The sequence below is a fragment of the Molossus molossus genome, unplaced genomic scaffold, assembly GCF_014108415.1.
Source record: "Molossus molossus isolate mMolMol1 unplaced genomic scaffold, mMolMol1.p scaffold_m16_p_7, whole genome shotgun sequence".
In the NCBI taxonomy this organism is placed as follows: domain Eukaryota; kingdom Metazoa; phylum Chordata; class Mammalia; order Chiroptera; family Molossidae; genus Molossus; species Molossus molossus.
The window spans coordinates 15,361,702-15,387,529 of NW_023425401.1; the positions used below are offsets into that span (position 1 = coordinate 15,361,702).

The following is a 25,828-nucleotide window of genomic DNA, read 5'->3' on the forward strand; positions in this document are numbered from 1 at the left end:
AGTGAACAACATCGAAGACTGTGTTTGAGTTAGTGACCCCGGCACTGGTCCAGGAATCTTGTCAGTCTGCAGAGGATCATCAGGTTCCTCCTGCAAGTTATCTTTAGAGACCAATACAACTTTCACTAGTCAAACTTGTACCCAGTCCTTATAAGTGGACACGGACACCCTGTTATTGCAACACTGGAAGTGATAATGATGATGATACTGATTTTGTGTTTACAATGTGCCAGAGCACTAAAAGCACACTGTATATATTAGCTCATTTAACTCACAACTATCCTGTGAACTGGGTATATAATTATCCCCACTTTCCAGATGAGGAAACAGGCACAAAGCAGTTATATAATTTGCCCGAGATTCGCAGTTCATTATGTGCATTCAAATGGAGACAGCCTGGTTCTCCAGATTCATGCTTTTCACCACCACAGTTTACTGCCTCTCCTGTAGAAAAGGAAGTTGAAGTTCCTATCTGTACAGGTGTACATTAAATATGGATAAACGAGGAAAGTAGCTGGTGCGGCACAGTGATGCCCGAATGCCAAGAGAAGCGCTCCTGAGTGTGTCTTCTGCTTTTCTCCCGCAGACCTGGCACACTGCCACTCCTACCTGGTGGAAATGAGCCAGCTCCTCCAGAGCATGGACGTCCTGCATCGCACATACTCGGCGCCAGCTATCAACGCCATCCAGGTGGGCCAGATCCCTCTTCTGTTTGCATGCGGATGCACTTGTGCTTTCTTTTCTCCTCTCCGCCTCGCACCAGCAGCGGGCTGTCTGGTCAGGGGCTCTGGCCAACTTCAAGGGGATGGAGCTGGTTGCTTGCTGCTGTACATTTTCCCTCTTGGTTTGGTGGACCTTACTTTCTGTGCTCTCTTTCCTGTTTTGAAACAAAGGGTGGAGCTTTTGAAAGTCCCAAAAAGGAGAAAAGATCACACAGGAGGTGGCGGTCCAGAGCTATTGGCAAAGATGCTAAAGGAACACTACAGGTAACCATTGCTTCCCCAATGGGCTGGTTTCTTCGTTGGCCTTCTCTGCACACCACATGCTGAGGGCTGCTTGAACTCAAGCCAGAGAATAGACAAGGGAATATTCTGATTATTCTCTCAAAAACCTTGTGCAGAGAGATGAATTCAATCACTTAGACTTTCTGGACACTAGACTAGGCATGTAATGGATATTGGGTAGAGGAAAATGGTATGAGGTTGGAGGGACTACAGCCATTTCTAGGATTTTGGTTTCTCATTCTTTATTGCTTAGCCTGCCTGCCCACTCCCTGCTTGGGTAGGCGCTCTGACCCACCTTTCCCGCTGCTGCTCAGTGGATTCCTCATCCCTCTGAGCCCCCTGGCTGGAGTTTTCGGGAACAGGACATTGTGCAGATGCTCTTTTGCTTCTTGTTTCCAGTTTCCCATCAGAGGTTTACTGTGTCACACTAGCCCTGATTTTCCCAATGCACAGCTAAGCCAGAGGCCAAGGTTTGTAGCTTGGCCATTGCATGTTAAATTGCAACATTATTAGAGTCCAAATAAATCAGAAAGTTATAGATAAATCATCTGCTGTATCCTTGTAGACTCTTTGGTTCAAAGCACTTGATGGGTTGAACTTAAATACTTTCAAAGTGAAGAGTGATTTGTGTACAAATATGTGAGAAGTTAGTTCATTTTCTAGAAGCACCAAGAGCAAATAAAGAAAACATTTTTTTTAAATCCTCACCCGAGGATATTTTCCATTTATTTTCAGATAGAGTGGGAGAGAAGAGTAGAGAGAGAGAGAGGGAGAGGAGAGAGAGAGAGAGAAGCATTGATATGAGAGAGACACATTGATTCCTTGCCTCCCGCATGACCCAACCAGGGCCAGGGATGAACCTCAACCAAGGTACATGCCTTTGACCAGAATTGAACCTGTGACTCTTTGGTCTGAGAGCTGACACTCTAACCGCTGAGCCAAACTGGCCAGGGCAAGAAAACATTTTTAAACCTGTCCACTATTAACCTAGACACTGGATGATTACTGCTAGGAGGAAGGAAATGAGTATAAATAAGTACCCCGCAGCTTAACTGTCATTTTCAACCTATAGCTTTAACGCTTCTATCATTTCCAAATAATTTAACAGTCTTCCCTTAACTGCAGTTTTGCTTTCTGGGGTATTGGTTTCCCATGGTCAACTGCATTTCAAAAATATTAAAAGGTAAATTTCAAAAATAAACAATTTATATGTTTTAAATTGCATGTCTATATGGTTCAGAACTACCCACAGTTTCAGGATCCACTGGGGTCTTTTAACTTAACCCCGCAGGACAGACTGCTGTATGTGATTTCTCACCCCTTTTTATTTTTGCAGTAAGCGAGTACAACTTATAGTAGAAAGTGCTTTCCGGAATTTTCATTTATTTTTCTTATAAGTAATCATTCAGTAGAAAGACTTTCCTATATATTGACCTTTTCTTACTACTTTCCCATCTTAGAAACAAGAAAATATTCTAAGCAATTTGCATCTGAAACGAAATGTCTCCTTTTGGTATCACTTCAGGTCCCTAAACCTTTAGAGGGCCCACAAAGACTGCATTCTTCAAATCCTAATTTGTCAACACTAGATTTTGGAGAAGAGAAAAATTATTCTGATGGCTCTGAAACCTCATCTGAATTTTCTAAAATGCAAGAAGATCTGTGTCACATTGCCCATAAAGGTATGTGCTTAATGAAATGTTAAATGCATATCTGAATGGGGGCTGTCCTTGGAGAGGGGCCCTCAGTTGGTAATTTCCTGATCTATTGAGATTTTAGGCAATCCAGTTTTTATTTTATTTTATTTCCCCGGGAGTAGGAAGTGTATTGGCAAGAAGTTTCTTTTTAACTTATTTAAAAAAAAAATTTTTTTTTTCTTTACTGATTTTTAGAGAGAGAGGAAGGGGGAGAGAGAGAAAAATGGAAACAATGAGAGAGAACATGAACTGGCCACCTCCCGCATGCCCCCAACTGGGGGATCGGGCCCACAACCTGGGCATGTGCCCTTACCGGAAATCGAACCAGCGACCTCTTGGTTCATGGGTCGACCCTCAACCATTGAGCCATACTGGCCAGGCCTTTTTAATTTCTTGAGAGAGATAATGAAAGCATGAGGTATAATTTTTTTTTTAATCCTCACCTGAGGATTTTTTTTTCATTGATTTTCAGATAGAGTGGAAGGAGGGAGGGATTGGGGAGAAAAAGAGAAACATTGATGTGAAAGACATGCATTGATTGGTTGCCTCCTGCATACTCCCTAACCTGGATTGGGGATCGAACCTGCAACCAAGGTAAATGCCCTTGAGCAGAATCAAACCTGAAACCCTTCAGAACATGGGCCACTGCTCTAACCACTGAGAAACATGGGCCAGGGCTAGGTATAATTTAAAAGCTGGGCAATTTATACATTGCTGATGGGGATGTAAATTGGTACTATTCTGAAGGGCAATGTGACATTATGTCCCAATTTTTTTTTAATCTGCTTATTTAGCAACTCCACTTTAAAGAATTCATTTGTAGTAATTAACTTAAAATGTATTCAAAAAAGATATTCATTGTAGCATTATTTATCACATCAAAAATTAGAAATAGATGTTCAACATCATTAGCCATTAAGGAAATGCAAATTAAGACCATGATATTATCACACACCTATAAGAATAGTTAACATTAGAAAAAATACTGATACTACCAAATGCTAGTGAGGATATAGAGAAACTGGATCTCTCATACATTACTGGTAGCAATGCAAGATGGTATAGCCACTCTGAACAGAAGTAGGCAATTTTATATAAAAATAAACACATTTAACATGCAACTCAATATTCATATTTCTGGGCATTTATCTCAGAGGAAATATAAACTTAAGTCCACACAAAAACCTTTACACAAATGTTCAAAGCAAGTTTATTTGTATTAGCCCCAAACTGGAAAAACCCAAATGTTTTTCAACAGATAAATGGTTAAATAAACTGTGGTACATCCATACAACAGAATACTACTCAGCAATGAAAGGGAACAGACTGTGGTTATACACAACAAATTGAAGGGATCTCAAGGGCCTTATGGTGACTGAGAATAGCCAATCTCAAAAGGTTACATAGTGTATGATTCCATTTATTAACGCTTTTGAAGTGATAAAGTCATAGAGATGGAGAAGAGATTAGTGATTACCAGAGGTTACAGACAAGGAGGAGAGAAAGGGGGAAAGTATGGGTGTGATTATAAAGGGGTAGTAAAAGGGATCTTGGTGGTGATGGAAAGTTCTGTATCCAGATTCTGATGGTGGTTCCACAAATCTACACATATGGTAAAATTACATTGATTTATATTTACACACACATATATAAATAAGAGCATGTAAAACTGGTGAAATCTGAATAAGAGCTCTATATTATCCCAATGTCAGTTTCCTGGTTGTTTGTTTTTTTATCCTCACCCGAGGACATTTTTCCATTTTTTGTTCAGGTAGAGTGGGAGGGAGAGAGAGGAACAGAGAGAGAGAGAGAGAAACATCGACGTGAAAGGAACACATCAAGTGGCTGCCACCCGCACGACCGACCAGGGCCGGGGACAAACTGCAACCGAGGTACGTGCCCCCAGCGGGAACCAAACCCAGGTCTCTCTGTACCGCAGGCCGACGCTCCAAACGCTGAGCCAAACTGGCCAGGGCAGTTTCCTGGTTTTGATATTGTACCATAATTATGTAAGATACTACCACTGTGGGAAACTGGATGTAGGGTACTCAGGACTTCTGTGTACTATTTTTCCATCCTCTGTAAGTCTATAATAATTTCAAAATAAAATGTTAAAGAATAATTAGAAATAACCTAAATGCCCCACAAAAGAAGGACTGGATTTTTTAAATGTGATATAACCATGTGATAAGAATAGTCAATAACCACATAATTATAATAGCTAAATTACTTTGAGCTCAGAGCTGCTTGTCAGGTATTTGTTAAGCACTTTGCATGCTCTGCTTCATTTAATTCTAGCAGCAGCCTGTGGAGTAGGTGTGACTGTAAGCTCCATTACACAGGCAAGAAACCTGAGGTTTAGAGAAGCCATAGAACTCCCGAAATTCACATGGTAGAAAATAGCCAACCTGAGACCTGACTTCTAACCATCCTGACCCCAGTCTGTGTCCTCGCCTGGTGTCTCCCTGCCCTTGCAGAATGGATAGCCAGGGTTACTGTCATAGAAATAGAAAAATGTTCATAGCATACCACTGAGTAAAGCTACAAGGTCACAAAACAATCTATAGGTATGATCCCATTTTTTCTGAAAAAATAAACTGTATCAACCTGGTATATATGAGCATACTCAAAAGTCTGAAAGGATACACACCAGCATTCTCATGATGGAGGCTGGAGTTGTAAATGTTTATTATTTTCTTTGTGTTTATCTTTTTTTATTTCATATATTAATCAGTTTTAAAGGAGAACGTGGGTTAACTCTTTTTAAATGGGAGGGCTGTGCTCGCGGCAAGAAATGAGGCACCCTCGTGTCACCCTACTCGCCGAGGCCCGAGTTTCTCTGCTTTCCCGGTATGGATTCCGTCGGCTCTCTTTGTTCCCTTACCCTACAAACCCAAAACATGTTGGTGATGAGGAAGCCACTTCATGCTCTCTGCAAATTCCCACCTCCAACTCTTGTCCTCGTTTTCACTGGAACTCTGTCCGCATCTCGCTCTGCATCTGTGAAATGGGCGGAATGACCTGCCCCGATCCTGTGAAGCTCTTCACACACCTGCTGTGAGTTCTGTGCTATGAAAGGATCAGTTATAATGAGGGCAATGCCTGTTATATTATGGGAAAGGAATGCCTATAAAACACCTTTACTTTTTTATTTATTTTTTTTTTTTAATTCTCACCGGAGGACATTTTTCCATTTTTTGTTCAGATAGAGTGGGAGGGAGAGAGAGGAAGAGAGAGAAAAACATCAACGTGAAAGGGACACATCGAGTGGCTGCCTCCCGCACCACCAACCAGGGCCGGGGACAAACTGCAACTGAGGTACGTGCGAACCGAACCCGGGTCTCTCTGGACCGCAGGCCGACGCTCTAACCACTGAGCCAAACCAGCCAGGGCAAACACCTTTACTTTTTAATCATGTGAGCTGTCGTTTTACAAATGGGACAATGTTGCCTCCTGGCAGAGGGAAATTGGCTGATTTGCACCTACACTGAAGAAGCTGCTTCCTCAGCAGGACAGGGTGCCATCTGAGGCGATCACTGATCCCGCCCTCCTGCAGAGCGCTCAGCCTCGCGGACTGTCTCTGGTGGCCCAGCCAGCTGCCTGCAGAGCTGCCGCATACCCAGACGAGGTCAAGGTTTGTGCTCAGAGAAAGCTCAGGCCCACTTATTCCAGGGCACTTGTTCCACCGCAGCCAGCGCCCCTCGGGGTGAGAGCCAGGGACTTGCACAGGGAGCCGAACCAGCTGTGTTCCCCTCCCGAGGTACCATGGTCCACGCAGACTGAAAGGTCTCTGGGCCTCTTACCCAGGTTGTAACTCAGAGGCCTCACGGATAAGGATACCTGGGTTTGCACTCAGCCCTATGACCTTCACTCTTTCTCACTTCTGTACATTTCTTCCTACATAAGCCTGATTTTTTTTAAAATATGTTTTTATTGATTTTTTTAGAGAGAGGAAGGGAGACAGAGATAGAAACATCGATCTGAGAGAGAAACATGGATCGGCTGCCTCCTGCACGCCCCCTCCTGGGGATTGAGCCCAAAACCTGGGCGTGTGCCCTGCTGGAGAATCGAACCGGGACAGGGACCTCTCAGTCCATGGGACGATGTTCCGTCCACTGTGCCACGCAGGCTAGGCTAGCTTGATTTTGTTACTGACATTTTCTGTTTTACTTTCTTGACTGTATCATTAATCTATTGACTATGATTCCGGAGAAGCTGAACTAAAGGCAAGAATTCTACTGATTTATAACTTACTGTATACCTACTTTTTCTTCAACTTTTTAAATGCATTGGAACTTCCCCCGTTTTGTAGAAATTAGAACAAATGCTAGGTAGCCAACACAGAACCAGCCTGAAAAGTCCTTGTTATGTTTTATAGACTGTAAATTTGACTTTTATGGCAGATCTTTGAATTAATTCTCATTGGTTCATATGTCCAGCTTTGTGTATATACTGACACACAAACAAAGAACAAAATGGACTAAAATCTAAAGGTCATAAGTAATTTACATTGTATATATTAGCCTTTACATTTCCCAAATTGTATTTTATGGAACACTTTATGCAAAAAGATACTTTAAAAACAAAAGAATTTAAAATGTTTGGAAAACATTGTTGACTCTGGGTTTCTTTGCAGTCACACAAGAAACAATAAATATTAAAGGCCCCGAGAAGTCCTGCAACAGAAGTTCTATTAGCTTTGTTTAATTCAATAATTTTCAATGTTTGTTTTTGAGGGAGGATTCTTCCTCCCTCCTATCCAGACAGCTATCAGCTATTATCGCTCTAGAACTAAAGTTCCTAAAAAAAAACATACTTCAGGGAACACTGTAAATAACAAACCTTTTGGGAACTAACCCTCTATAGCAGCTGAGTCAGAAGAAAGGCATTCATTCATTCCAGGCACCCTCTTGACTGACTCACTGACTGGCTGTGGGACTTTGACCTCACTGGTTAACCTCTCTGGGCCTCGGTTGCCTTAGCTGGTAAATGTCCTAAAGTAGTTGTCCTGACTCTTTTAGCTCTCAAATTTTGAAATTATCTTCCATGATTAATTATTTCACACTGAATAGAAATAATTCACACTGTCACATATTGTTACAGGATATTTTATGACAGAGTGTTCTATTAGTAATGGAAACAGGAATAACTGAGCTTGGTGAGCAGACTTAGGATGGGAAAGCAAGGAATGGTATAGGACTGTGGTCAGGATGCTCCAAATGGAAGTGGATGTTCACATTCTCCCTGCAGAAGGGGAGAAGAAAATGAGATTTTACAGATACTTCTGCAATCTGCGAAGGCACTCTCAGTCAGAGAAATCTTCATTTGCAAACGTAAAGGCTAACAGTAGAACAAAATTAAACTCTTAAATTTGCTATTCTTTTGTTTTAGGATTCTTTTCCTATGTTGAATTTTAATTCAGTGGTCATTTTTTTCTGTTTTGTTTTTATTTTTATTGTTTTAATTAAAAGTATTGGGGCGATATTGGTTAATAAGATTATATAGGTTTTGAGTGTATAATTCTATGATACAGCATCTGCACTTTGCCTTGTGTGCCCACCACCCAAAGTCAAATTGAGTGGTCATTTTTTTCATGGCTTTGAGCTTGTGGAAGCATTGACTAAAAAGCCAAGTATGTCACAAAGATGCCATTTTCATCAATTAAAGGCTGAAAGATACATATGGCTTAAAAAAAAAAAAGGCAGATCATTTATCAAACATAATTTAGAATGTAACATAAAAATCGGCTAAGCAATTGTGTTTATATGTAGATAATCAGCAAATAAGTAAAACCATTTCATTAAATTAGGCAGTGTATTTAAATTTAAGGAACCATTTGGATAAAATATGGGTCAAGAAGTATTTTATAAACCATGGGTATTCTGAGAGGAGACGCAGATTACAAAGGACCAAACCACCCCAGATATTCTAGGTATGTTACCATTTTCAAGAAAATTCACCAAAATATTGTATTCATTAAAAACAGGGAAAGGTCAATGATTCCTATGGTGGGTTGGATACTAAACAATCACATGATGTTGCACTGTTTCCTGGAAGCATTCTTGAGATACCGGCGTTATCCACACATACAGATGTGGACACGGAGGACTTTTTCAGTCTCTAAGCAGTAACTAAGTGGCAGAGGTATGATGCTGGTTCATGTTTGTCTTATTGCAAAATTTCTTAGCCTCATACCATACTGCCACCACGGAGGCGATGTCTGTGATTTTTCTGCCTTCCTCAAGATCTTATCCTTTTTTGATGCTGAGAGACCTCTAGAGAAGGAGCATATCTAAAAATAGAGCTCAGGTGAAGTAAGAGTACAGGTGTCCTTCAGTCCCAGCCTTGGCCATCCAAGCATCCTGTCTGCCCTCTCACCACTCAACTCAGTAAACGTCATCACAGAAGCCGGTAGACACGGGATCGGTAGCGATCGCTAAGGGTCAATTGTATGATGCTCGGCGTTCCATTCTGTCAGAAGCTCACTGTCCCACTCAGCACAGCGAGGGGGTCTGAGAAATGGCGAAAGACAGTCTGGGAAAATGATGAATGAGTAAACAGATGCCACAATTGCTGTCAGATGTTTGAAAACCCCAAGGAAGAGGAAGTAGATCTGTTTGCCAATGAGGAGACACACTGGGGTAAATGTCAACTGAAAAACACAAAGGACTTTCTTACTCCAGAAGGGTGGACTGCTAGAGGACACAGCAAATGCTCTGAGAGTGTGGCCCGAAGACCGCGGGGCAAGGGCGCTTGGAGGTGCAGAGCTGCCGGTTATTCGGTGGCAGTGGCCTTCGTGATCTTTGAGGTTCCTTGTAGTGGAGCATCTAAGACTTTGCATGTGGCCTTGTTTATTATCAGATATGCATAGATGTGCTACACCCACTTGTCTTTCCTTTTCTCTTTCTCCAGCGTCATGGTAGATATTAGTAAGAAAACATTCCTGTCACAGAGAATATTCCTGACCTCTGAGATTCTTAACGATCAATATAAATGTGGTCTCCTATGAATAGCCTTTAATCATTGCTCTGTGTGTGCTGGGTCATGAGGCTGCTGTGAAAGACTATTTTTTAAATGGAACTGCCTTTAAAAAAATTTTTTTTTTCTTTATTGATTTTATAGAGGGAGGGAGAGGGAGAGAGATAGAAACATTGATGAGTGAGAACATTGATTGGCTACCTCCTGTACACCCCCTACTGCGGATTGGGCCCACAACTTGGGCATGAATCCTGACCAGGAATCAAACAAGAGGTGCATGGGTCGATGCTCAACCACTGAGCCACACCAGCTGGGCAAAACAGCCTTAAAAAAAAAAAAAAGTTTTTATTGATATTAGAGAGAGAGAAAGGGAGAAGGAAAGAGAGAGAGAAACATCGATCAGCTGTCTCCTGCACATCCTCTACCAGGGATTGAGCCCCAAACTGGGCCATGTACCCTAATTGGGAATTAAACCTGCAACCTCTAGGTGCTCAGGACGATGCTCAACCAACTGAGCCACACCGGCCAGGGCAAGGACTATTTTAATGTCCTCTGAGTGGGCCTAAGCAGTCATTTAAGAAATTTAGTGCATGGGGATCTGGCCTTCTGAGCCCCTTTGTCAAGTGGCTTAGAAAGAGCTTTATGCCTTAAAGTTAAACCCAGTGACTGTATGAGTTTCTTTTGGCTTACTTTATGCCACCACAGTCTCGTCAGCTATACATTTTGAGGCAAATGGTGTGTGTTTGGCCAGCGTAAACATTTTAATAGGAATATTCTAGCTTGGTTGACTGCAGGCCCTCTGAAAGCCAGAGAAATCGATGTCGTAAAGTGGCAGCCAGCTGAGTGCCACATGTATTTAATTTAGAGCAATAAATAACACAGTGAAAAAAAAGTTGTAACTAAGGTGACGAATGTTAACTAGACTTACTGTGCCGATCATTTTACAATGTGCACAAATATTGAATCATTTTGTTGTACACCTGAAGCTAATATATTATATTATCAGTTATACCTCAATGTAAAAAAACGACAGTGAAGCCGTTCCCCCAGGGACCCACTCAGCTAGGCGGTGGTGTCCTGTGCGGTTGCAGAGGCTGGGAGTCCTGGCTAATAGAAGAAGCTGTACTTCACTGCGGGGCGTTGCTCTCCAGCTGAGGCTGCTCTCGGATCGCTCAATAGATTCTGCTCAGTCCCTGTTCGTAGAACCTCTGCCCTGCATGCAGTTATTTATAGGCGTTGTCCTGGCAATAGACTGGAGAACCCTCCTAAAACTGCTGCCCGCATTTCAGGAGACTGTAGTCTCCACCCTTGCATTGTCATGTTGCTTTCCTCCCCGTCACTGTTGTTATTGCAGTAACATTGATAATTTATTATATGCTCTGCATTGGGTTAAGTACTTTACCTGCATTATCTTATTTAATCCCTAACAATCTTATAAAGTAAATGCTATTATTATTCCCATGTACAAATGAGGAAACGGGGGTTCAGGTTCATCATACACTTGTCCAAAGTCATACAGTGAGTAATGGAGAGAGCTGGGAAGAATCCAGGGCTGGTGTGGGAGCCCACACTATTGGTCCTTATTTTGCTTAATTGAATCTTTTAAATCAAAGAGCTAAGTGTGTTCCGTAGACGTTATTAGAAAATGGAGCACCTATTGACTCTTGACCAGTGTCTTATATAGACAGAAGCACCATAATTAGTGTGTGTGTGTTTAAACAAATTGTTTATTTGGACTGTGACTTTGTGAAGATGGTGTAAGTCTGTCGTTAAACACCACAACTTTAGATAAGTTCTGTGACAAGCTGTAGGAAGAGTCAGCGGTCTCCATGGCTGTGAAGTGAAGGAAGGAAGTCAATAATGCGTGTTTAGTTTCTGTGACACTAAATAGGCCACTCTTGAATAACAGTACCTCTAAACATGCAACCTGTGAAATTCAGTAATGTGCCAGGCCACTTGAGAAGACGTGTGTCTCTTCCTTCTTCCTGCCCTTCTAAAGCAAAATATAATAGAGGAGATTGGAACGATAGTATTCAGATGGGATATCCATTATCAATAATTTAGATGAAGTTTCCTCATGCGTAGGAGGTAATTTGTACATTCTGTGATCAACCCCGGATGAATATTTTTGCCGTACCGGTTAATGGTTTTTAAAAGATCAGTTCAGGCATCTGCGTGCCCAGTAGAGCTGAGTTCTTGTGATGCCTGAATACTCGGGGGGGGGGGGGAGCAGAGAGCTGGCTGCCAAGTTTAGAGGCGGGGAGATAATTCTGGGATGAGCAGCTGGAAACACTAGCAAGGAAGAGGGTAAGTAACACCTTATGCATTTTGAAATAATTTCAAACTTACAAACAAGTTGCAAGAATAATACAAGTAACTCCCATATATACTTTACCCAAATTCACCACGTTTAATATTTTTTGCCATATTCATTTTATCTCTTTTTACACACATCCACTTGCACATGTGCTCATTTTTCTGAACTGGGAGAGTAGGAGTCGTAGTTATGTCTTTTTTATGCCTTTTGCTGTAGTGTTTATTTCCTAAGAGGAGGGGTATTCTTTACCACAGTATGGTTATGAAATCCAGGAAATTTGGCGCCGAAACAGTACTACCTGTCCTGCCTTCCATATTCAAATGTCAGATATCTCAGTCATGTTCTTTAATAGCACGTTTCCCTTCAGCCAGGGTCTAGTCCAGGGTCATGTAGGGCAAGTAACTGTCATGCTTGTTTAGTCTCCTTTCACTGGGAACAGCTCCTCACCCTTCCTTTCTTGTTGATGAAATTGACATATGGGCCAATTCTTAAAAATAGGGTGTTTCTTATTTTGGGTTGTCTGTTTTTCCTCGTGATCAGATTCAGATGGTCTGTCCCCGGCCGGCATACGACAAGTGACGGTGTGTCTTTTCTGGGTATTTCACCTCAAGTCACACAAAGTCCATCTGACTCTCATTGGTGATTCCTTCTGGTGCCTTGGTTGAGGCCCTGTGTACTTCTTCTACTGCAGTGTTACTGTTTTTACGCTGAACGCCAATAAGCTTTGTTTTCAAACGTTTCCAGTCTTTTGGGATAAAACAAAACTAAATATTTATAAGAACCCAGAAGTATATGTCTTGCTAGTGCCAAAAACTTCTTGGTGATAAGTCATAAAATTATGGAATTTTATAGTGGGTAGGGGCTTTGGAATTGACAAATGTGATTTTTAAAATTCAATAGACTTTTTTTTTTTAGAGCAATTTTAGATTCACAGCAAAATTGAGCTTATAAAGTACAGGGTTACCATACATGTACATGTATACACACACATACACACACACACACACACACACACGGCCTCTCTCACTATTTACATCCCACCAGAGTGGTCCATCTGTCACAATCGATAAACCTACACTGAAACGTCATTATCACCCAGAGTCCATGGTTTACATTAGGGTTCAGTCTTGGCGGTGTACATTCCAGATGTGTTTTTAAAAAGTCAATTTAGAGTGTCCCTTTCCTGCACTGAAAATATTCAGGGCTGTTATTTTTCTAAGTTCTTTTATAAGAAACACGTCTCTCTGTATCTCGTTTTTAATTATGCCTCTTCCTTCATTCCTTTTTATAATGATTATATCTTTATAGTTTACTTCACTTTAAGGTCGGCTTTTAACACCATATCCACGGAGAGGGAGAAGCTGAAGCAGCTGATGGAGCAAGATGCCTCGTCCCCCTCTGCCCAGGTCGTTGGTCTGAAGCGTGCCCTCTCCTCCGTAAGTTCCACGTCTGTGCACAGAAATGCCTGAGCACGGGTCCGGGCTCCTGAATTTTCTATATTTTTCATCCCCATGGTCATGTGGAAAATTCACGAGAAAACCAGACAAATTATCCAAATCATATTCTAGCCTTTCATCAGATCTGTTTATTCTAAAGACCCAAGCTAAGCCTAGCCCAAACCTTAGTAGCTAGTATTTCACTGAGCATACAATACTTCAAGTTTGGTTTCTTCCTCTTTATCTTGATTTTTCTGTTTCTCTAAAGCTTTTGTTGTGTTTTTGGGTGTCTAATAGACATTGGTTTGTTAATGCTTACAACATCTGACAGTTGGAAGATTTCTGTACCTACGCGATCACAAGCTTAGGTTAACTTTCCAAATAACAGGCAGCAGAGCAATATTTTAAATTCACTTTTCTTCTCTGCTGCACAGCATCGATTCTATTTTCCACTCTTCCCAAAGACGTGGAAAGGATTTCATTTGATATGATAGTGAACATTCAGCTACCCCGCCCCTCCCCTACCGCCCCTGGGCAGAGAGAGGGATGAGTCATATGCAGTGTAGGTAATGGATCTGCCTTGGACCAGCACAAGCTTCAGGTCAAGCCTCTGCTGTTTTTCAGTAAGCCATTCAGTATTCCTTCTCTCTCCTCTTCTTCACTGACTCCAGTTTATCCCTCACAAGAGTGAGGCTCCGTTGACGTGCAGCATCCTGGGACTCTACTTTCAGTGGCTGACGCTGTCTGGCTGCTCCCTTTATATCTGTCAGAAAGCTAGAGAACCTTTAGAATAACATACTTCTCTGCCCCTCCTGTCGCTGGTATTTTGGAATTTCTACCGTAGAAGGAGAGGGTGTGCGCACCTGTGAAGTGACCATCTGACGAATGTGAACTTTCTACTTAGGTTCTGGTGGGGAGACGAATGTTAGGATCTTGTCTTCAGAAGCCAACTGAGAGAACTAGAAAATGTCCATTCATGTTTCCTAGCATCAGGCCACTGGGAAGAGGAAAGTAACGCTGGGTGTAATGTTAACGGTAAATGCATTACTACTAGTACCTATTATTATTGTAAAACATTTAGGGAATATTCACTCAGTTGAACATTCCAAGTATGTTACCTTTGAAAGAAATAAGAAATAAGTGGACTGACTTCGTGTCTAGTGTCTTAATGATGCCTGCCTTGAGGCGCTCTAGGACCTTCAAGGTCAGAGGCAGAAACACCCCCTTTTGGACTGTGGGGGCCAGCCTCACATCCGGTGCTACTTTGGTTCCAGAGAAACAAGGCAGTTCTTTTTTTAAAAAAATCAATTTAGTGGTAAAGCATTTCTCATTGTTCCCAGTAGGCTGGCTTTTAGTAGCTATCTCACCCTTATGGGCTCCCCAAAGTCCCTTTCATTGTGGTCTTCCTCTCCCCTTCCCATGAAGGGCTGGCCATTGAGATGCATTTGGCCATGGTATCCTAGGCCAAAGTTGTCATTACCTTCACTAAGGAATTCTTGTCACCCCTGTTCAGAATTTTGGAAACTTAACATAAAACAGAATGGCCCTGGCCAGTTTGGTTCAGCAGTTTGAGTGTCAGCCTGTGGACCCAAGGGTCTTGGAGTCAATTCCCAGTCAAGTGCACCTGTCTGGGTTTCCAGTCCGATCCCGGCCCTGGTTGGGGTTGTGCGGGAGACAGCCAATCGATGTGACACATCGATGTTTCTCTCTCTCCCATCTTTCCAGTCTCTAAAAATCAATGGAAAAATATCCTCAGGTAAGGATTAACAACAACAAAAGAAAACAGAATGATCCTTGCCTTTTCGTCTTGCGTTCCTGATAGAGTCGTCCCAGGGCTATCAGAACAAATCTTGCTGCGTTTATGTGCAATCTTGATCTTTTTCTTTCTTCTGCCTGTGGCTTGCAAAGGAAAAAGAAGCTAGTAAAATAACACGTTTTTTTCAGGCCATAGTAAGATTCTAGCTACTGTTATAGATTCTAGCCACTTGTACTAAGATACCAGCGACACATTGGTCAGAATAAAGTAAGTGCAGAGGTTGTTGCTGCAGGTAGCAATCTCTGTTCTGTGTGTTTAAGAAACTTTTACTCAGTCTTTCCTAAAGGATTTTTGAGAATTTTCAAATAACCCATTCTGTCCATGGGTTCTAACAGATAAAGCAAAACTTTTTGCTAGAGATCCGGGCCGTAGATTAGACAGTACCACATCCTGTGTGTTCTCCGCAGATGGACGCTGTGGGCCCTGCTGGTGGGAAAGGCGCTGAGATTCTTGGAAGAGGCAGGAAGACAGACAGACAGGATGGACCTTGTGCAGGCACTCCAGGGAGTCAGGTGGAGAACTTGTTGCTTTCCAAAGACAGCCCCTGGGGAACAGTTGGTCATGAAGCACCAGGCTAGCAGCAGGAAGGGAGCATCTTCCTTTCCCGTCAAGGTAGTTCCTCCCCGGGCGGGAGGTTGGGACAGGGCATCGGAGCAGCCCAGGGCCAGAGGAAAGAGGCCCGCGGTGGGCTCACACACCCCATTCCAGGGCCCTGGCTCTTAGCCCTTCTCCAGGTAAGTGAGATTGGTTTGTTTTTTAAAGCAAATATCTTAATCATGAAGCATGACTAAAACAATCAACTCCTATATTGGGAAATAATAAAACTAATCCTCCACAAAATCCTCCTTTCCAAGATTCAATTCAACTGGTGTGATAATTAAATAACATTAACATATGGCCAATCATAAGGGGTGAGAACAGCATCTTTTTTAAAGATGAGAGAAGCTTGGGATCATTAAGGAGGGACCTGGCCAGAGACTGCAGTAGCCCTTTGTATCCACAGGTTCTGCGTCCACGGTTTCAACCAACCAAGGATAGAAAATATTCTTTAAAAAAATGTTATGCCGTTGCTGATGTGCACCATGTAGTTAGGCCCACGATGGTCGTGATGGTCACATCTGTGCTGAACATGTACAGACTTGTTTCTTGTCATTTTCCCCTGAACAGTACAGTGTAACAGCTGTTTACATAGCATTAACATTGTATAAGATATTATAAGTAATCTAGAGATGATTTGAAGTATGCGAGAGGATGTGCGTAGATCGCATACAACCACTACGCCGTCACGTATAAGGGGCTTGAGCAGCTGTGGATTTTGGTATCTGCGTGAGGTCCTGGATCCAATCCCCTGGGGACACCGAGGGACACTGCAGACTCAGCGGGGAAGGAGGAGGGGGCGTGAAACCATTGATCAGAACAAGCGCTGAAAGTGCTGGTGACTTCCTTCTCCGAGGTAGAGAAAGCCTTGCCAACCCCTCCTTCCATCTCTGGAGACGAGGTTAGAGAAGGCCATCGTTTCCAGCGCTTAATACCTTTTATTTCCCAGGCATCTCAGAAGCGGCACCCTGTCGGATAGCATTCAAGGACAAAGGTGGCCCCTCGGGGCTCTGCCACGCTGGGCCCACTGCTGTGCTTTTCTGAAACACTATTTTTAACATGTTCCAGGCCTTAGCACAAAACACAGACCTTAAAGAACGCTTATGCAGAATCCATGCTGAGTCCCTGCTCCTCGACCCCCCTACTGCTGCCAAGTCGGTGGACAGTCTGGCAGAGGTGGGTAAGGCCCCTGGTCTGGTAATGTCTCCGTGACCTCACCTGACGCCCTGTCTCCCTGCCTCCCCCTTGAGGGGGCTGCTCACCTCCACTGCCTCCCACTGCGGCCCAGGGGCCAGGGGCCCGGATCCCAAGGCTTTCTGGAGTCTGCTGCTAACTGCATTTTAAATTGCTCCCCACCCCCCGCCGCCCAGAAATCTTCTTCCCTTTGTGCCTCGTTCTCCCATTTTTCTCCTAAGTGACACCAGTTTCACTAGGTATCACTGCAGCCAGAACTGCATAGACAACCTGTCCTCCTGTTGCTTCTCCAGAGACCTGCACATCCCGTTCCCTGCCAGCTCCTTTGGCTTCCCCTGTGGGACCCACTCTCTCCTCTGCTGTTCCCTTCGTCCTCTCCTGTGACTTTGTTCTTTTCTTTTAAAAGCACAACCTTACTCTCTGAGGCAAATACTACTCTATTACAATGGAAAGGTCCGGGCCACTTAATAGTATGTTAAAAATGTCTTTTCTCAAGACTTGAGACATTTATCTAAAATACTCTGAATGGGTTTGCCACAAGAAATTTCAGAAAAATACAGGTGAGTTGCTTGAGAAGTGGAAAAGGGGAATTAGGGATACAACCATTTTCAGCTATCTCTTGTAGGTATTTTATGCCTGCCTCAGGCATATGTGCTAAATTTTGTATTAACACATTTATTAGACTGAGTCATTTGAAGTAAAAAATAGGGAAGGTAACATGCAAAGGGTGTGTGTGTGTGTGTGTGTGTGTGTAAATTTGAAAGGAGTTTCTAATGTTTAGTCTTAATCCATCTTTCTCCTTTTCCTGTCCTCGCCCAGTACCTCACCCGGGGAGGCCGTAGTGTCCGTGACAGGACTGGAGGCTGACATGATCCGTGCTCAGCCTGCCGGGCCCCGAGGCCCCGGCCGTCTGAAGCTGTGCCACGTGCTGACCGGGGCCCTCTTCTGAGGAGGGATTTACCCCCTCACAGGACTCTTGTTACTTCTGAATTGTGCTTAACTAGGAACTTCCTCTACACACTCACTCCCCACAAGAGATCTTGTCAGTCATTCTAGCCCAGACTGAAACTGAGTCCCACCGGAGGCCTGGGCGGACACGCTCGCCAGGTGGCTCTCTGGTCCGCCGGGGCAGGTCCATCACGGTGATCAGCCATCGCGAGGGTCTCTTGCTGCCAAACCCAGGGTGTCTACAGGGCTTCCTGTCTGTTTCAGGCAGTACTCACCGCTTAAATAGCATCACCACATATTTACATTTTTATGGCAAGTGGACCCTTTGGTTGGGGTTTTTGGAATTTGTGCTCAGTGTGTATACTTGAGGCTGTTTGTGTTTTAAAAACAAAAACAAAACCACAAGTCTTCGAAAATGCACGTGTTTAAGTTGACCTCACAAGTCTCATACCTGAAGGTTTGAGCACTGGGAAGTGTCCTTGCGGGGTGAAGACATCCCTCTGCAAGTTCACACTCCAGACTGCCTCCTGGAGGCTTGAATTGGGGGTGTAGTTGTCTCATTGATCTGTTTCCTCTTCCAGTGATGTTCTGTTTCCCATGTTTTATCCTGCTTTTCACGGAGTGACTCGGGCTGACTTTCCCAGTAAGGGAACAGCCGCCTGCCGCAGGAAATAAGGCCGCGCGTGAAGTCGCGCCCCAGCCTGCACACTCACTGTCAGGCTGACAGTCCCCACAGTGGGGTCAACCCAGGTGGTCTGTTTTTAGGATCTCTCACTTTCTTTGCTTACCTTCTCTTACCTGTTAGCCACACAAATTACCCAGCTTTGATGTTCTAAAAATTATTTGGATTCTAAACTCTCCCCTCTCCTATCAGAAATTACTCCCACATCCGATCAAGTTCTTTTCTTTTCTATTTCTGAAGGTGAGCACTTAATGTCATCAGGCTATAAGCGCTTCAATTATTTTATAATATTTTAGATTCCAAATGAAATTCCAAGTGACACTGGGGATAACATTCTACGAAGGCTAAAGTCCGTTGAAGAGACTAAATAAGTAAGAACTGTAAAGAAAAGTCTAAAAGAATGGAACTTAATTAAATTGCTGGTTTGCTATATTCCTTATGCATTTGAATGCATTATCTCACAAAATCCTAACCACGGTTCTAAGAGAGATGATGGTTAAATTTTAGAGACAAGAAAATTAAAGCCCACAGAAGCTCAGTAACTTATTCCAGGCCACACAGCCATTGAGCAGTAGAGCTGGGATAGTTGAGTCCACATCTAATGAGGCCAAAGCACTTGTTTCCTCAACAGCATCACCTGCGTTGCGGTGAGGAAAGACATGTCACGCCAAAGTGAAGCCCCGGTAGTGAAAATATGGTGGTGATGCTTTAGGAATGGGCAGAATAACTATCTCAGGCAAAAACACAATTTTATATATAAAAGAAATAAACATAATAAAGAGGCTCAAAAGTCAATGGGAAAGAGGTGGATTATTTAGTCAGGTTGCACAGCTCATAAACAGTTTGGAAAGCAGTTTAAATCTTCCATTGCACACTGAATTGCTGGTGGATTAGAGTTAAATATAAAAATTCAAACAAAAATATTGATTGAAATATTTATCAAATGGCTGGATAGGGAGGACTCCTAAATGTGAAAATGATAGGAAAAATTATGAAAGACATGTTAATGGATTTGGCTAACTTTTTTCCTAGGGGGGAAAAGTGAAGTCTATGAAAGAATAATGCATATAATAGATTAGGAAAAATATTTTCAGTGAAAATGGTGGACTTAGATAATGCTAATTAGATGATAATATATTTAATATTTAAATAATAAATAATAGCAAGTAATTTAAGACCTCAACAAATAAATGGGAAAAAAGACACAATTCACCAAAACCCCCAAATACAGATAATTAAAAAAATTGTTTTTAATTTTAATACTTGCAGCCCAGCCGGTATGGCTCACTGGTTGAGCGTCAACCCATGCACCAGGAGGTTTCTGGTTAGATTCCTGGTCAGGGCACAAGCCCAGGTTGTGGGCCAAACCCCCAGTGGGGGGCATGCAGGAAGCAGCCAGTCGATGTTCTCTCTCATCGATGTTTCTATCTCTCTCTCCCTCTCCCTTCCTCTCTCTTTAAAATCAATAAAGAAAAAAATGTTTTTAAATAATAATGATACTTGCAAATTCATCGGAAAGTGTAAAGAAATGCAGAGGGAAGGGCCCATGTACCTTGACCTGGCTCCCTCCAGTGTTAACATCTCTACGTCTAGTTTTTTTTAAAGGAAAAAATGTTCAGCCTAATTCTTAACAAAGAAATGCTCATTAAAACCATTAGATTAGCACAAGATATTTCTGAATTGAAGTTTTTGGTTCCCCCTCATATGTAGAGAAAACAGAGGTTCTCTTACTTGTTGATGTAATTAGGTAATATATATTTTTTCTTAAACATCTTTAATAATTCTACTTCTGAGAGCTGATTTCAAGGAATAATAAGATACAATCAAAGACACATTTGCAAACATGTTCATCTGTACAAATTCAGAAACACTCTTAATTTCCAATAAAGGAAATGATTTTCTATGACACACAATTAAAATATTAGCTATCAACTAAAGTTCATTGTCTCAAAGAACATGTAACAACCTGGGGAAAGGTTCACAATGTAATGTTAAGTGAATATAGCAGACTGAAGACCGGTCATAAGCAGTATGATCCCAATTTTTCAAACTTAAAAAAAAAATCTATACACAGGCATTTTAATACAAAACTACACTTCCCTGGCCAGTGTGGTTCAGTTGGTTGGGTGTCACCCCAGGCACCAAGAGATCGCTGGTTTGATTCCCAGTCAGGGCACATGCCCAGGTTTCAATCCTCTGTAGGGGGCGTGCAGGAGGCAGTCACTCAATGTTCTGCTCTAACATGGATGTCTCTCTCTCTCTCTCTCTCACCCCCTTCCTCTCTCTAAAATCAATAAAAACATTAAAAATATATATACACCAACAGGTTAATAGGAGCCACATCTGGGGGATGAGACTTTAAGTGATGTTTATTTGCTTTTTGTATTTTCCATTTTGAGCACATTACTTTTATCCTCAGGAAAAAATAAAATTGTTAATTTTGAAAATAATTATTATGGTGCAGTGTTGTTTGAGGGAAGTTGGTAAAATTACATGCATAGGTAGAGATTATAGTTATTTCAAAGCAAAGCTACGTGTATAAAAAGGACTGTAGAGAAATGTATCAAAATGGTTATAGCGGTCGGTTCAGTGTGATGGGATTATGTGTTCCCTTTCCTCCCTTTTTTCTGTTTATCTTTTTGTAGTATATAAAGTAGACAAACAACTATCATCATGCCTTACAAACTTGAGGGGATTTCATTTAATGGAACCGACGAGATTCATGTTTTATTAAATGGGGCGCCGTGCTGTAACGACCCCGTGCTGGGTGCAGTCCCGTGAGTTTCCAGGTGGTAGGAAATAGCTAGAGGACAGGAGCAGAGAAGGGGCTGGGGCTGGGCATATTAGTTTCAGTGTTGATCAGCCAAGAAATCCTTCTGACACGCAGCCTAGGAGGAGAAAGGTGGAGGGAGCGGGAGGGGCTGGTAATAGTTAATGAGCGGAACAGGTGAATACATTACTCCCTTATGTGGCCATGGCACAGTAGAGACAGGACAATTACGTTGTTTCCGTGGGCATGAGCAGAGCTCCCTCCTTTACCACGGTGTCTTCTCTCTTGAGGAGGGAGGCCTGTCCTTGGAGGGGGACAGCTACGGCACGTATTTGTGGATCCCAGGGAGATTTCTTTGTTAGGGTCGAGAAGAAGCCTGCTTTTCAGAAAGCGGTGTGGATGTTACAATGGGTAGATCTTCTAACAAATACCTGGGGCCAGCTTTCTTAGGAAGAATCTAAAAGGAAAGGGGATGCATATTTAAAGGTGCCCCTGAAGTAAGTGTTTCATAGAGACCGCTTGCCCTTTATTAATTATGAAAATTGGCACGGCCCCCCTGTTACAGTATCCCCAGCCTGGGTGTCATGTGTTTATGAGACTGAGGGATGTGCCCTGAACTCGTAAAACTTTTGGGGAAAACATAATCTGCTGTAACTTTGTCCCCCAGATTATTCTGGGGTGCATCTATCTGATACATAATGATACAGAAGCAGCTTCTGTATCAGCCCAGTGAGAAATGGAAGCTACCAGGACATTCAGGGCAACAATCTTCTCTGTTTGGAAGGAGCCGAATCCTCTTGTCCTGGATCTGTTCTCGTTCCTCAAAGTGAAGCCCTCCCCAGACCAGAGCCCCCTAAGAGAATCACTCTCCTCCTCTTTGCTTCTGGAGCTCTTTGTAGTCCATGGCCGTGGTCTCAGGTGTGTTGGATGTGTTCTCTCTGCACCACTCATTCGGGCCAGCAACCTGGTCTTGCCCATCATTCTGTCCCTCCATGCTCTGTGCAAAGCAGTTGCTCCAGTGATTGAGGCAGAGTGAATTTCTCACTTACAACTCGAAAAGAAAGCACATCTCCCAAGCGTTTAGGCCCTTCCCAGTGGGAAAGTCTAGCTCCAGTGAAGAAGGGGATGGAGAGCCAGGCCAGATGAGAAAATCGCGGTATTCCATTGTGTTATTTTGTGGCAGCTTCTAAAGGGAATTGGGGATTTCCTGCCCTCAAAGAGTCATTGCGGTGGAGAGAGACAAAGAGAATGTATGTCATCCTCCATGAATAATGAATGATCTGCCGCCAGGGGCACTTTTGGACCAAAACACAGTTTGTCAAGGGACACCTCACGAGCAGCATACTGGCCTCAGTGAGTACCCGGGGCCGCAGAAAGCTAGTTGCTGTGAACCAGCCATGCGAGGACACACTCAATATAATTCAGAGGACATTTTAGGGTGAAAAGAAACATCCTGCAGTGGTAGAAAATGAGAGGATATGATTCAGAGAGCGTGGGAATTTTTCCCTCTTCCATGGAACAAAGACTGGCCTGGACAGTCTCTTTTTTTTTTGCTTTGAGATTCGTTCATGTGCCTGTAAGTGAGGTGCCCATTCGGAGGAAACCTTTGTTTTCCGTTTTATTTTCATGTGAGGCTTGTTTCTCCTCAACTCTGGAGCTGACCTCTGCTTTGAGCTGCTTGTTTGCATGGGCCGTGACCTTACGTGTGGTGCAATGAAATCAGCTGTTGATTTTGCTTCTCTTGAGACTGTTTCTAAATATATGTTTATGTTTTGTCTTGGTGTTTTAAACAGGAAAACTCCACAGATGACAACCGACCGCTGGTCCACCAGCTGTCCAATGAGAGTCGGCTCTCCATCACTGACTCCCTTTCCGAGTTTTTTGATGCGCAGGAAGTTCTGTTATCTCCAAGCTCTTCCGAAAATGAGGTTTGAGCACTGTTTTCTGTTAGGTCTCTCAAAAATCTCTTTCGTTGCTTTGCTCATTCAGTAAATACTCATATTTAGAATCACTAAACTCAGTTGCTCCTTTTTACCATTAAATCCTGAGGCTTTTCTTATAAGTCAGACCCCAAATAACATGAAGGATATAAGGCCTTAGAAGCAAAGGTTGTGAAAGCAGGTGTTGAGCACGTCCTTATTTCTGTTATTCTATTTGCTATCCCTCTTTTCAGTAATTACAGGTTAATAATTTTGACTGTTAGCTATTTGATAAGGTAATATTTCTACCACAGGGCCAGAAATTAACATCTTGTATACCTTTTAATCACCAGATTCAACCTATATTAATTTACAACATACAATTATTATATTATTATAATATTGTAATATGATTGTTATAATAATATATAATATATAGCAATATTGCTTTAAATTGATACATGAACATCATACTTTCCTGAATAGGCAAGTATCATAGTTGGCATTGCTGTGTAAATGTGTGTATTGATCATTTTACTCCTTCAGTATGGAAGTACTGACTTTGTTTATTAATTTCTATAGAACATTCTCTTTTCCACAAATAGTTCAAAGGCAAATTGTAGCTCATTCTACCCAAATACGTACTAACAAATTCTGAAAATGCAGCCTGAATTAATAGGAATTTTAATGATAATGAAAATGTTGCATTTACTTGTAGTTTCCTTGGGAGAACGAGTCAAGAAAGTATAAACATTTTAATAACAGGTGTTTGCTGTGCACACCTCCTCAGCAAACATGTATGGACCTCAATAAAAACAGCATCCAAAATTATTTCTCTAGGTTGGCGATGTGGGTTTGAAAACGCTTGATGATTTAGAGTAAAGGTTCTCTGATAATCTGGCTTGTTGACTGTCACTCTAAGGTATATCATTTCTTCTTCCCCATAGGTTTCTGAGGATGATTCCTATGTTAGCGACATAAGTGACAACCTTTCCTTGGACAATCTCAGTAATGACTTAGATAATGAGAGACAGACCTTGGGTAAGATTTTACTTATTTGACATCTGAAAGTATGGATCTTTACAGAATACTAATAGACGTGTATAGAGTTCCTGCTGCAGGCGGAGAACTGGAGCAAGTACTACATAAGAAAATTAAGATATGGTCCCACCCTCAAGTTTTTATAACCTAGGTGGGAAGACAGCGTTCACATGAGAAAAATGTATTCATTCGGATAAATGTGTCTACTTGCGTAAATGTCTGTTTTCTAAAGTGAGGGTATACTGATTATATAAATATCAAAGATGAGCACAACAGATATCCCATATATGGTCAAACATTCTCTCTGCAAACATATTAGAGTATAACCTTCTACCTTTAGGTATCTAGTGGTTTTCAGAACTTAGGCATTCTATAGGGCTTATCTAATAAAAGGTCTAGTCTGAATGGTCATTTAGCTTCAGATTCTATAAGACAACACATTTGAAAGTAATAAACTTACACCATCTAAATGTGGGAGCCCTCAAAATTCCTAAGATGTCCATTCATTACTGGTTGATCCCAGGAGTGGAAATGATGCCCAGGACATGTTTGAACCATGGGGTACCTGGAGTGTCTGGCTATTCCCAAACGGCTCGATTTAGCAGTTCAGTAAGCAGACTGAGGTCTGTTTAGCAAGGTGCCTGTCGGAGGAATCTTCCCATTGGACAGTTCTCTGTATGGGTCCTGTGGCATCAGATATTCCCAGTCTTGGTGTGCCTTGGGGTCTCTAGGTTTGCCTGTGTCATGCTTGGCTACCAAGAGCACTACCCTTTTTCTTATCTACATGCAGGACAGGGAGGAGGTCAGGTCCTTTTTGATATTTCATTGCTTCCCAGCTCAGTAAGTCTGTGTGAAATATGATAAGGTAGGGTTGTTGTCTGAATGCCAACTAGCCTACTCTTTGGGGAGCACATTCTCTGGAAGAACGTCCTTTCCGCATCACACCTGCTGGAAGTCAAATGCTCATTAGGCTCTACCTTGCTTGAAATGATCCTGGAGAGATGAACCCTTTGGTGGAGAAGTCCGAGAACCAGTGGTTCAGAGAAGAAGACTGATAACACAAGAGCTACTTGCTTTTCTAGAAAAACAAGGTGAATTGAAAGAGAAACAAAGAAGCATCACTTATTCCCTTGCCAGTTAGCACACACACACAAATGGAGCTCTCACTGTGGATGAGGAAAACCGACAACTGATGAAGTCCTCCGAGGTCCAAGTTGAGAACAGAGGACTTGCCCGCGAACCTAAGACCATAGCCGTGCTGAGCTGACACCAGCCAGGACAAGCACACAAGAGATTAAGGCTGGTTCTGTCTTTTTCCACAGCCATTTTGCTAGAATGCCGACCAAATCGCCTTAGCTTGAACAAACACTGGGCCAAACCCAGCTTGATTCTTCGGCAGCATTTGGAAACAAAAATAGGTATCCTCTAG

General features: G+C 42.5%; 1 protein-coding gene across 3 annotated transcripts in view; it reads left to right on the top strand.

The window, feature by feature from the left end:
- Window positions 1–25,828, top strand: part of OSBPL3 (oxysterol binding protein like 3) — a 196,058-nt gene that overhangs the window by 128,017 nt on the left and 42,213 nt on the right. For 2 of the 3 annotated variants that reach the window (XM_036246210.1, XM_036246209.1), the window contains 7 exons: window positions 587–690; window positions 894–986; window positions 2,530–2,686; window positions 13,305–13,432; window positions 16,914–17,021; window positions 23,233–23,367; window positions 24,306–24,399. In XM_036246210.1, coding sequence (XP_036102103.1) covers window positions 587–690; window positions 894–986; window positions 2,530–2,686; window positions 13,305–13,432; window positions 16,914–17,021; window positions 23,233–23,367; window positions 24,306–24,399 — 819 coding nt within the window. The remainder of the gene's footprint in view (window positions 1–586; window positions 691–893; window positions 987–2,529; window positions 2,687–13,304; window positions 13,433–16,913; window positions 17,022–23,232; window positions 23,368–24,305; window positions 24,400–25,828) is intronic. The other variant, XM_036246211.1, reaches the window with a different exon arrangement.